The sequence below is a fragment of the Cyprinodon variegatus genome, unplaced genomic scaffold (assembly GCF_000732505.1).
Source record: "Cyprinodon variegatus isolate N-32 unplaced genomic scaffold, C_variegatus-1.0 Scaffold367, whole genome shotgun sequence".
NCBI classification, from domain to species: Eukaryota; Metazoa; Chordata; class Actinopteri; order Cyprinodontiformes; family Cyprinodontidae; genus Cyprinodon; species Cyprinodon variegatus.
In genome coordinates, this window is record NW_015150820.1 from 695,483 (window position 1) to 708,266 (window position 12,784).

The 12,784-nt window shown below is 37.6% G+C and overlaps 1 protein-coding gene across 1 annotated transcript in view; it reads left to right on the top strand.

The window, feature by feature from the left end:
* LOC107092093 (neurobeachin-like) overlaps window positions 1-12,784 on the top strand; it is a 238,477-nt gene that overhangs the window by 182,224 nt on the left and 43,469 nt on the right. Inside the window, exons 41-43 of the mRNA XM_015386380.1 lie at window positions 7,285-7,402; window positions 7,489-7,591; window positions 9,120-9,235. Coding sequence (XP_015241866.1) covers window positions 7,285-7,402; window positions 7,489-7,591; window positions 9,120-9,235 — 337 coding nt within the window. The remainder of the gene's footprint in view (window positions 1-7,284; window positions 7,403-7,488; window positions 7,592-9,119; window positions 9,236-12,784) is intronic.

Sequence of the window (12,784 nt, forward strand, 5' to 3'; positions counted from 1 at the left end):
GCATTGTCTAATTCTCTCTCTGTAAACAAAAGTGTGTTTTATTATAATATTTTAAAACGCTACTGTCTGCCTCTTCATATAAACTGCTCTATTGAGGAAATTTTAAAGTAGTCTAAAAATAAGAACATGAAAGAGATTTGGAAAAACACAGCCCACTATCACCTTTTTAAAGAATGTGTCCGTTTAATTGTGCTCAGTTTGTGAATAATGGAGGGGTATTGGGATCAAGGATTTGGAATTCAGCTTTTGGATGGGATATATTTCCTTTGTTATGATTTCCCCTTCTGATTAATTCGCATGTAATAATCAGTTGACCAATTAGACCAATTAGTGTCCATGGGGCATAGATTTACTAGTCCCAATAAACAGAAATTAGCTTTAGTAATGAGCTTTTACATTCAAGTATCTGGCATGCCAAAGTAAATAAATGTTTATGAATCCTTTGAAGAAAGGTTTTGCACAGTTTTAAATGTTTAGTAAGGTGATAGGAAAATTATATTGCTAATGCATTATATCTACCTATATCACACAAGACTGGAATTAAACAGCATGACAGGGATTTTATATTTAGGTACCTGGTTCTCAGTCTATGTCATAATTACTGCTGTGGTATTTAGACTGTGTTCAGTGTTTCTCGAGCTAAATCATGGTACTGACTACTTATAAGGTAATTACATCTAAGATTGACTATTGATGGTTGACCTTTGATTTGGAGTTACAGTATAGGCCCATGCATCCAAAATTGATAAATACAAGTTATAAGACTTGTAAAAAGAGTGGTGTACTGTAAAACATTTGTTTAGAACTGATTAGAAACTTGAGATGTCGAAAAACCCGTAATTATGTACATATACACCACCCATTGATACTTAAAAGTTAATATCAGAAAAAAAGTTGTCATTTTTCTAATCAAGCTAGCCTCTCTAACCTGTGCAAGGTAATTAGAAAACAGCATACTGTTATATGGAACAGAATACTGTTTATGGAACAGAATACTGTTTTTTTTTTTTTTTTTTTTTGTTATTTTTTTATATTGCACTCTTTATGCTCTAATTACATAGCAACCAAATTAGATTTCGAGTGGAAACCACTAACCTAGGTAAGGTAAGGCAAGGCAAGGCATATTTATATTTATAGCACACTTCAGCAACAAGACAATGTATTGTAGTGTCATAAGAAAGAAAGGTTTCGGTACACATTGAATTTAATTCTGTTTTAGTTAAGCTTTGTCTCCTCTGACCATGATTGCTTTAGTTAACAGCTTAAATAGAGCAGTCAAAGTTAAATCTAAATGAATCATTTTTTGTCCTTGATTTAAAGGAACTCAAGGTTCCAATATTTACAGCATCTTCTGAAAGTTTCTTCCAGATTAGTGGAGCATAAGAACTGAATGCTCCCTCTTTTCATGTTTAGTTCTACAGAGTCCAAGTCGACTTAAACCGGAAGCCCCCATTGGTTTGAACGGTTGATAGGTTTTGGTGCTAAGCTATTCAGTCATTTCGAAACTAGAAGTGTTGTTTAAATCTGTTTTATGACGTGCAGGAAGCTCTTCTAAAGTCTTTAGAACATGGTTGATGTGCTCTGCTTCATAACTGTATTGTAAAGAAATCTGCAGAAATACATACATTATTTACACTACGTACACCTTAGATAAAAAATGTGTGCTTAAATATTTGAGTGAAAAGAGGCACAGAGATAATCTAACCCTTTGGATCCTTATTCAACAGATATTTATGATATTTCTCACCTCTGTGGCTTCATTGTTCTTCCACTTAACTCAGTTATGCTCCTCTGTGTTACCAGGCTTTATTATTTTCCTGATTGCTCAACCTCTTCACAGATTTGGCCCATATTGCCGGGGGTCAGCCATTGAATACAGTATATGCAGTGTGTGCTGATCCCCCAAATTGCCATGTGTGAAATCCATCCCACTGGGTCCTGAGGGAGTACTCATATCACTCAAAATGAAACGGCCCTCCATATCCTCCCCTTATTCTCCTTCTCTACTGCTCTCCTATGGCCGCCTGGGACTGTGCAGTTGTAGGGCTTTATAGTGGAAGCCTATTAGACAAATCTGAGAAGAATGCTGCAGAGGTGCTGTGATACCAGGTTGTCAGTGTGCCCCACACTCATATAAACATATCAGTCATGCTGACTTGGAGGTCTCACTGAATTATATTATTTTCCTATTTTAGTATCAGTGCAGTGAAGGGGAATTGCATCTTTCCATATGGGAGAAAATTGCATCAGGTTTTAGGTTTAGCTTCGTTAGATTTATTAATAACATCTGTCATTGTGTCTCAGTCAATATGGTGGTAAAAGCTTTTCGGAAATCAAATATGATTAGAATCTATTTCCATGCATGATGTGGCACCCTGTGGCTTATAAACATATTGTCCTCAATCTGAGCATCTGCACATTATTTTATGAGTTCAAACCTAAACACTGCTGTCACCTTTGCTTGCCCTCTTCTCGTCTGTTACAGCATTCATTTCTCATCTCTAAAGCTCAGAAATCGAACCAGTACATTAAATCAGTGATGTAAGAAGAAGCTAAATGACTGAAAGAGAGGATGGAGGTGTTAAATTGTGTTTCGGCTCTTATAATAAAGAGAGGTGAATCCTCCTGCAGCTGGCGGCGCAGCGCATGCGCTGGTGTCCTCTAATGAGCCTGCATTGGGGGACCCGTGTGGAAACAAAAGGCTGCGCTTGTCGACCACCAGATTCCCTTCACCCACCCTCTTCCTGCTCCCCCAGCACTGAGCGTGACAGACCAAGAGCAGAGCGCCAGTCCCTTCCTGGTGGTGTGATTAGATTGGGGCCGAAGTCTCCAGCTGGCAGGCCTGTCTGTGACTGGAGGCGGCCGTCCCCAGCGCTTGTCACTGCCTGACACCTCTGACAGGCAGGGAACAGCTTCAGCAGACAGGTTCATTAAATGGCATTTTTTACAGCTGGGCCTCTAAAAATGAGGGCTGGGCTTTGTCAAATCCCCAAGTCTACAGGGGCCTGCACGTGTTAGTTTAGAGCAAAGCTTTGTTGTTATGACATTCTTTTTTGATCTGGGCAGTTTGAAATAAGTTTTTTTTCTCCTCTTTAGCCTCTCTTTTTTTGACAGCTACTCTTTTGGCCTTTACTTTGTCACAGCAGCAAACTGTTCACATCAAATGTATACCAATAAAAAAAAAGTGCAGAAACACTATGGATTGTTTTCCCATATATTAATCATGTATTGGTTGTTGAGACCTGAAAATCAATTATGACCATACCAGCCTCTTTTTTTTTGACCACCAGTAAATATATCAGAGATTAAAATAGAGAAAATGAAGAATAGACTTTTTACATCTACAAACAATTCAGTCTCTAAACAGCTTGTTATGTTTTGAGTGAATAAACTGTGGCCTTCGAATGATTGCACATCTGTGTGCCTGGCTTTAAAGCATTGTTTTCAGAAGTGTGGAACATCTGGCTGCAGATAAAACAGAGGGGGGAAAAAAATCCTGCTTTCCCTTCGAGAGTGGCTGCTGGCCCTCAACAAAATGCCTGCAGCTCTATAGCCATCTCTCCATCACCTCCCTCTCTCTGTTTCTCCTCCACTCTGCCTGCCGGCTCCTCAGGGCTCTGCTGTCTCTATGACAACTGTTTGAGTAGGGGGCTGCAGAGGTGTCAAGCAGGGGCATTACTAGTAGAAGAGCACCAGAGATGCTGTGCTGTACATTCAGCATCTCCACCTAATCCAATTTTAATTGAGCTCAAGAGATTTTGGCTGTGGCTCGGAGGTCGGGCATGAGCTATTCCACGGAGAAATTAAGGCAGCCCAGCTTGTGCTGCACTCTTCCAGCCTGTCACTATTTTAAATGAGCATTAGCATCAGACCTAACCCAGCACACCATATTGGGTGCTTATTCCCATTCCCTGCCCACTCCACCTTACAGTCACACATATACACACAAACACACATTATGTCCTACCATCCTAACAGCGACTTTGCATTGACTTCCAGTCATTTCTATGGCCAAACCCAGACACTTAACCTAACGCTACCCAATACCATTACATATCTAACCCTAACCTAAACTCAATTCACACCTTAGTCTTAGATTGAACCGACAACCCTACAAGAGAACCTTTCATCAAGTACCTGTAAGTCCCCACAATGTAGCATATCCCTAGGAAAATTGCCTTAAACTGTCGCCACAAGGTAACTAATACTGTATGTGGGTACATGCACATATGGACAACCATAACGTCACTAATGTACCGCAGGTTTTGATATTCTTGTTATATCTACAGTGAGGAAAATAAGTATTTGAACACACTGCTGTTTTACAAGGTCTCCCACTTAGAAATCATGGAGGGGTCTGAAATGATCACCGTAGGTGCATGTCCACTGTGAGGGACATAATCTAAAAAAAAAAAAAAATAATCCAGATATCACAATGTATAATTTTTTAACAGTTTATTTGTATGATACAGCTGCAAATAAGTATCGGAACCCCAGAAAATCAATGTAAATATGTGGTGCAGTAGCCTGCTTGCAATTCCAGATGTCAAACATTTCTTATAATATTTCACTAGGTTTGCACTCACTGCAGGAGGAATTTTGGCCCACTCCTCCACACAGATCGTCTCTAGATCAGTCAGGTTTCTGGGCAGTTGCTGAGAAAAACAGAGTTTGAGCTTCCTCCAAAGATTCTCTATTGGGTTTAGGTCTGGAGACTGGCTAGGCCACGCCAGAACCTCGATATGCTTCTTCCAGAGCCTTTCCTTGGTTATCCTGGCTGTGAGCTTCAGATCATTGTCACATTGGAAGACCCAGCCTCGACCCATCTTCGATGCTCTCACTGAATATCTTGCAATACATAAGCCCAGTCATCCTCAGTACAGTCGCCCTGTCCCATGTGCAGAAAAACACCCCCAAAGCATGATACTACCACCCCCATGCTTCACAGTAGGTAGTAGTTAGTGGAATTATGACCAAAAAGTTTTGGATCATCCAAATGGTCATTGGTAAACTTAAGACGGGCCTTGGCATGTGCTGGCAAGGTTACTGTATTACCAACAGTAACCTTGGAAACGGTGGTCCCAGCTCTTTTCAGGTCATTGACCAGCTCCTCCCGTGTAGTTCTGGGCTGATCTTTCATCTTTCTTAGGGTAATTTAGACCCAACGAGGTGAGATCTTGCATGGCTCCCCAGCCCAATGGAGATTTACAGTCTTGTTTAGCTTCTTCTATTTTCTAATGATTGCTCCAACAGTGGAGCTTTTTTCACCAAGCTACTTGGGAATTTACCCATAGCCCTCCCCCCCTTGTGGAGGTGTACAATTTTGCCTTTAGTGTCTTTGGACAGCTCTTTGGTCTTGGTCATGCTAGTACCGTAGTTGGATTCTTACTGATTGTATGGAGTCGACAGGTGTCTTTATGCAGCTAAATAAATCGTAAAAAATCCCATATTGCGATTTCTGGATTTTATTTTTTTTTTACATTATATCTGTCAGAGTGGACATGCACCTACGATGACTATTTCCAACCCCTCTATGATTTCTTAGTGGGGAAAATTGCAAAATAGCAGGGTTTTCAAATGCCTGTTTTCCTGTATAATTCTCCATAGATTTATTTTCTCTGAAGTGCACCAATATGCGATTATTACCTGGGGAGCTGATGAAGCTTCTTCACAGCTCAGACTGTTGAACAGAATTGCTCAGTGAGATGGAAGGAAAGTGGAAAGGTGTGTGAGGGAGTCATTCTCACCTGTCAGAACATCTGTCTTGATTTTTCTATGTGTGGACTGTTTTAGTCCTCCGTTGCTGCAAACGGACAGGATTCTTTGTTTCTGGCTCTTTTTTTTTTTTTACATTCTAACTTTATTGATCATGTGTGTTATTAACCTGCAGGGCTGTTTTGGTGACTGTTTCTTTTTGCTGCATTGAGTGGTGCAAACCAAGAGATAGGTGTGAAAGAATCTGTTGGCAGTGGCATGTTTTTTGTTGAAACAGGCCTCGAGCTATGTTATACTGTCCGCCTGAGTATTTCTTAAGTTCAAATAAGAATACTACAAACTACAGCTATATTGATCACCAAAGCCTGCACTACGCAGATGTTTAAAAGCATATAATTTATGAACAGCCTTTATATTTACTAACAGTATGTATTATTGTAAGCAGCCAAGAAGGTTTTTATTTCTACTTATGCTAGGCCCACTTTTGCCTTTAATATTACACTCTTAATTCAGGTGGATTTGGGGGCTGCACATTAGTTATGTAAATTGCCTATCCCACCTAGAGATGGACCATTATTTGATATCAATATGTAATGCAATATAGTTTTATCCAGTATGGGTGATTTGACTTTTTAAACACATTTACAGTCATTCAAAAGATGATAATAGCCTTTGATTACAGCATAAGTCACTGAAAGATTGTTTTCATGCAGTTGTATTTGTTTCATTAACAACAAAAAAATCCTAAAATGGTATATTAGACAAGCTTTATACATTTGGTAAATTGTCATATGTTTGTACAGGATTCTGTGGTGGGCATTCTCAGCGAACTTTCTGAGGTTTTTATCTTATTGATTTTGAAATCAGATCATATTGACCTTAATTCAGAATTATGTTTTTATATTAGTTTTTGCCATATTGTTAAGGCCTAATCCCAAAACACTGCCAGTTTGTTACATTATATTGGAATCTATAGACTGTAGGGGCCATTGTTTTGATTTTAAACGCATAGTCATGTTCAAGAAACCAATTTGAGATGATCTGAGCTATGAAACATTGTGCTTGTCTTGAGCAAGAAGCCCTTAGAAGAGGGTTAAACTGTGGCCAGCGAGGGATTGAGCTGATCAGCGATAATACAGGATTTGCTGTGTATTATGATAACATTTATTTATTTACTTAGTTATGATAAAGATTGTGCTTTAGATATTTCAATTATCTGAATAGGAAAGAGTTAACCTTTGTTCAGCTAAATAGATCAGCAAGGACAGGAGCAGTGTTTAAGCTTTTATATTGTATGCTTGTATATTTTAGCTATTCTAATTTGATTTTAAAATATAAATAACTGCGCAAATTTTTTTTTTTTTTCAAATTCTTCCCTGATTCCTTTTCTGATCCCGTTTTCTGATCTGTTGTGTTTATACACTATTAAATGCACTCATTTTGTAATGCTGGCAAGCTGTCAGCAGAATATATATAGTTTTTTACATTTTTGTAAGGAAGGTTTCATCAAATATATTTTACGTAATGCAGCTAAAATTACTTTTACTTTCATCTGTCTCACCCCCCCAGGTGTTGATGTATACTGATGGCTTGCATGGGAAGTGGATGTTCAGTGAGATCCGGGCTGTTTTTTCCAGACGTTTCCTTCTACAGAACACTGCCATGGAGGTCTTCATGGCTAACAGAAGTAAGCAGAGTAGTACATAAAACATTTAAAGTTTGTTTTTATTCTTTTTTTCTCCATTTGTGTGATGGTAATTTTTCTGTTTGCAGCCTCCGTTATGTTCAACTTTCCCGACCAGGCCACAGTAAAAAAAGTGGTCTATTGTCTTCCTCGTGTAGGCGTAGGAACCAGCTATGGACTTCCACAAGCCAGGTAGGATAAGAGATGGCAAATGAAATGATACAAAAGGTTGATATTATAATTCAACAGTTATCGTCAATATTGGTTGCTTGTGCATTCCTTCAGCATGAAACAAGTCTATAAGTAGTCCCATTGTTCCATACCCTGAAGTGGATGTTCACTGACCCTGACAGGACTGACCTAATTCTCCAACTGAAATCTCTATATAGCCAGGCCAATGACTGGAACAAAACATAAAGAAACAGAGACCCCCCCTAAGGCTTCATTGTTGCTAACAGGCCATTTAATTTTCCGCTCTAAAATACAGTCCTGCAATCAGAGGATCAAATGCAACTGCAATCTTTGCAGAATCCTGATCAACACATTGCTTATTTGTATTTCTTGTTTTAATTTTTTTTTGTGTTTGTTTGTTTGTTTGCACTTGGTAATAATGAGTTTATTGTTTCTAATTGTTTCTAATATGTGAAACAAAAATGTCCTACTAGAATGTGGGTGATTCTTTTATTTTAATTTGGGGTGTTAAATTCCAGTCCTCGTCAACTACTATCTTTCCTCCAACGCAGCTTAATCAAATGACTGAATTTCCTCATTTGCATGTCATTTAACTCTACATGGGCCAGGTAACTAACCATTTGTTTTGTTCAGTTGTCAGAGAAGGGAAGGGATATATTGAGAGCTTGCTGCGTAATAGCCACAGTCTCTCTCTCTCTCTCTCTCTCTCTCTGGTTTACATGACTTCACCTTAAACTCAGTGACCTCTGTTGTTTCCTCTCTTCATGGTAGCTACATCTACTCTGTTGTTCTGTTCAGGTCTGACACTGTCCTGGAAAGTTGCAAGTTTCTGTTCTCCTATAGATGAACCACTTGGCCCTGTCTTTTAGTGGTTAACTTGGTCTCTGGCCGAGACATAGCTATGGGCTGAGATTTTACTTTGACTAAATGTATGCTTACTCGTTCATCTCCTAGACTCAAGAGTTGATCTTCTTAGCTGTATTTTTGTCTAAGATGAAGCCACTGCAGGAGCTACAGAAACTTTCATAGAAAGTATCCCTGTATCTTTGCTTTTTTGTGTGTCTGATCAACCGCCTAGCAGGTTGTGGCAGTAGGCCTTTCACACTGAACCTGGTTCTTTTTTTTATGTGTTTAAGGATAATTTTCCTCTCTATGGCTGCTAAATGCATGCTTGGCACGACGGTTTGCTGCAAAGTTGTCACAATACAAGCCACTATCTACAGTGCCTTTGATATGCTCATTTAAGAAGAGTGAATTATGTACATTAAATGCAATCAGCTGAGTTTCCTTAGACAGAAAACCAATCTGTCTATATGATTAGACAAAGTGCCTTGATATTACAAGTTTTATATTTCTGTTATCTAAATAAACTGATCTGATTTGGATTTAGCCTAAAGGACTGAAATTAGGTACTCCTGATTAAAGCATTGCCTAAGCTTGTATCTTTTTTGAGTTTTTTTTTTAAATGTCCATATTATAGAAAAAACTGTGAGGAAATTTATGTCATTTCTCATTTGAATGTTTTCAGGCGTATCTCCCTGGCAACCCCTCGGCAGCTTTTCAAATCTTCCAACATGACCCAGCGCTGGCAGAGAAGAGAGATCTCCAACTTTGAGTATCTGATGTTTCTCAACACCATAGCTGGTAAAGTGCTAACCAAAGCAGTTACACAATTTCCAAGTGATGTCTTTTAGTTGAAACTGTAAAGTACTGTAGCTTAAAGTATAGAAATAATGAATGCGGGGTTGTGTTTGGCTTTTTGCAGCCATCAGTAAGATTTATTGCTTCTGATTTGTTTTCTTCCTTGTCCATATAAACCTAATGACCTGAGATGGTTTTAAGTTTTAATCTGTTATATGAGTGAATCTTTCCACAGCAAGTCTTTAAAGTTATCTAGCAGGATCAATACATTTTATGTGTCAGTGATACTAGAAACATACACTAAGTGTGCTCATGTTTGTCGGATTTGTTTAAGAATCTATGGTGGCTTTAGGCGATACCAAACACAGCAAACTTCACTGTTCATAAGTATCTGCCTTTTGAAGCAAGAAGCAGGCGCAGTGGATTTTCCTGGATAATTAGTGCCTGGTTTTGTGAAAGTGTACATGAGTGTCTGCAGAGTTGAAAGGTTCTGTTGTCGACTCTCTGATCTGAACTGCAACTAACAGGAAAGGCAAGAACAACTGCACCCTACTTTGCTCGGAGAGGTGTCATCCTCTCTGTCGCTGCATATTCATGCATATTTATATTTAGCTGGTGCTTGAGAGTCGATACATTATTGTCAGCTAATTAGATGTAAGGCAGGCACAAAAACATGCCCAAAATTCATTAAAAATCCCTCGTAATGACCTGAGCTGCCAGATATGTCAGAAGAGTGTGGAGCGGAAGACAGGCGGGGGGTGAAGTGCTGGGAAGAGGCGCGAACAGAAAGACTTCTTCTAATTAAACACTATTCCACTGTTATTAACATCCTGCCACCCTAACTCAGGACTCAGCACCACTTGGTCTCACCACACCAATGCCTGACTCCATCTTCTGTGCTCAGCCTGCTGTTTCCTCTTCAGTGTGTACCATTAACCTTGATAATTATGTTCTATAGCTTCCTGCAGACCTTATCTGCTACTCTGAGGTAACCTACTCACTGACCAGCCGTTTAAAAAACTGGCATATTTAGGTCCTCTTGCCAACTTGCTGCAAAAACACAGCTAACTAATATTTTACAGTTAATCGTTGAACTCTTATAAAGGTGTTGTGCACTTCATAAAAGAGCAAATACCTATTCTTAATAAAGAATCATTCATCTATTTATCATTCTTCACATTGTAAACAATGAAAGGATTTGTTCGGCTTCTCTATCTGCTCTAACATCCAATGATGAAATTTATAATTTAGTCATGTTTTGTTGTATATACTTGTTTGGTATTTATTTAAGTGCTCTACATTAATAGGATAGTGAAAATATATAACTAATCAAATTTTTATTTTATTTTTGTGATTTGCTTAAAGTCCATAAAAATTTTGGAATCACTTCTAAGGATTAAGCGAGTTTTAATTATTTTTATCTGTATCTAACCTTCATGCAATATATTTTGTTGTTAATCTTAAGTTACTAAAGGTAAAAAATAAATTCATAACCAGCTGTAATTGAAATTGCACCTATTAACTCTTGATTATTTCTTATGTGTTTGATACTATCGTTTTTTTGTCATTTACAAAGGTGTATGTAAATGAATAAAGTGTATTTTGTAAAATATGGCCATGTGAGTTAGGGAAATACCGTTTTCAAGTAGGGGATGCAATCTGTTAGAAGTCTAAATCTTCAGCTGTATTTTTCTGTTAAAGATTTCTTGTTTCCCTATTGTTAAAAAAAGAAGCAAAAAACAAAACATTTTACCCGCTATTAGAGGAAAAACCCTAACCAAGCTGGACCAACATAAAAATATTGTGGTCCCCTAAACCTATTATGAACACATACTTTTTCATCTGGATCTACAATTTGCTTTAGCCTTGTTATTTGTGATGTTGATGGAAGAATGAATGTTATTCCTCATTGATTAAGATTCCTGAAAATTATAAGGTTGAGACAAAAGAAATCAGTTGCAAAAGTTCTTTAATATTGGATTTATAATATATAAAGGATTCCTGCCTAAAGACAACATATGTTAAACAAGGTTTATACTTGAAGTCACAATTTAGCCAGTGATGTTAATGATCTTGTCAAATAACTTGTATGTATAATAGTAAAAAGAAGCTGTCAAATTTTGCTAAACCATTTTAATATAGAAAAATGGGTCTACAGAGTAAGATCCTAAAACGCTAAAAGAAGCACATTCTGGTGCTTTGCCCTAATTTCTTTAATTACAGAATGCCTAGTTTGCTAAATTGCTGCTCTAATGTTGTGCTGCTCTAGTCTCAAAGACTAATGAAAATGCTGGTACAAGAAGTCACCCATTTTTACACAAGCATTATTAATGGGAAACTCTGGGTTTGGTGTCTTACAGTAGGTGGAAGCTTAGAATCAAATTCAAAACTTTTTTAGTTATCAGATGACTGCTTTTCACCATTGAGTCACAGTCATTATTTTCTATTTCACATGCCTGTTTCATTTGATTTCTGTCTAAAGTGTATTGAAAAGTAAAACCCTATTGACAATGCTGAATTTACTTCTAATTTTTCCCAAGAGTTCTTGACAAATCTTTTCCTGCTGAAAAGCTTATTTCCTCACACTGGATAAAAGGGAAGCTGAAATCCTGCAAATCAGCAGTTCAAAACTGCAGGGACATCAAAGACATTTAGTGGTATGAATATATAGTTCTATAATTACAAACATTCAACTTGCAGACAAGCCTCCTGTGACGCTCACCTTTTATTGACAACTCACACTCAGCAGTTCATGTCAAGAAAAACAAAGAAAACTTTCTCATGTTATCTGGTTTAGGGTACAATTACTTATACTCCTCAAACCTTAAACCATTTTGTCACGCTGCAGACACCATTTTCATTGCATTTTATTTAAATCATATGTTATATGCCAGTGCAAATAGCTCTAAGATGTAAAGGGGAAATGGTACATGCTTTTAAAAGCCCTTTATGTGGAGGCCTTTTATCCGGTTCAGCGAAATACCATGTTTTTCTACCCATGTTTGGATAATGGATTCACCAATTTTCTGAGAGATTTTAAACACTTAGTATAGACTTCAAAATAAAACTCAGCATTAAACCTTATCTCATCATGGATTACAAGATGTGTTCCATAGTTTTTATCATGCTTTTTTATACTCATGTTCTTTAACAAAGAGTTCTTCACAGAAAAGCTGTATTTACAATGAAATTGAAATAGACACAGAGGAATTTGTTTACGGTACATATTAAATGACTTCTGAACTCAAATGTCCCGAAGGTATTTAAAAAAAGAAAATCCACGTAAAAGGAGTTGAAATAATGCATGCAAAATTTTTCTAATTTTCATTATACAAAGGAATTTGAAAACCATGTAATCTTGCACATTCCTGGCATGTAGTTATTTAACATTTTAAAGTTAACTGCATGCAATGAATTACTACATAACAAAATATTATAAAGTTCAAGGAGTCTGAATACTTTATAGTTGTGAAGAGGGAAATCTGTCAGATAAACAGCTCTATCATCAGGCTGTTTCTAATACTGCATCCTGTGTTGCCCTATTCCACCTGC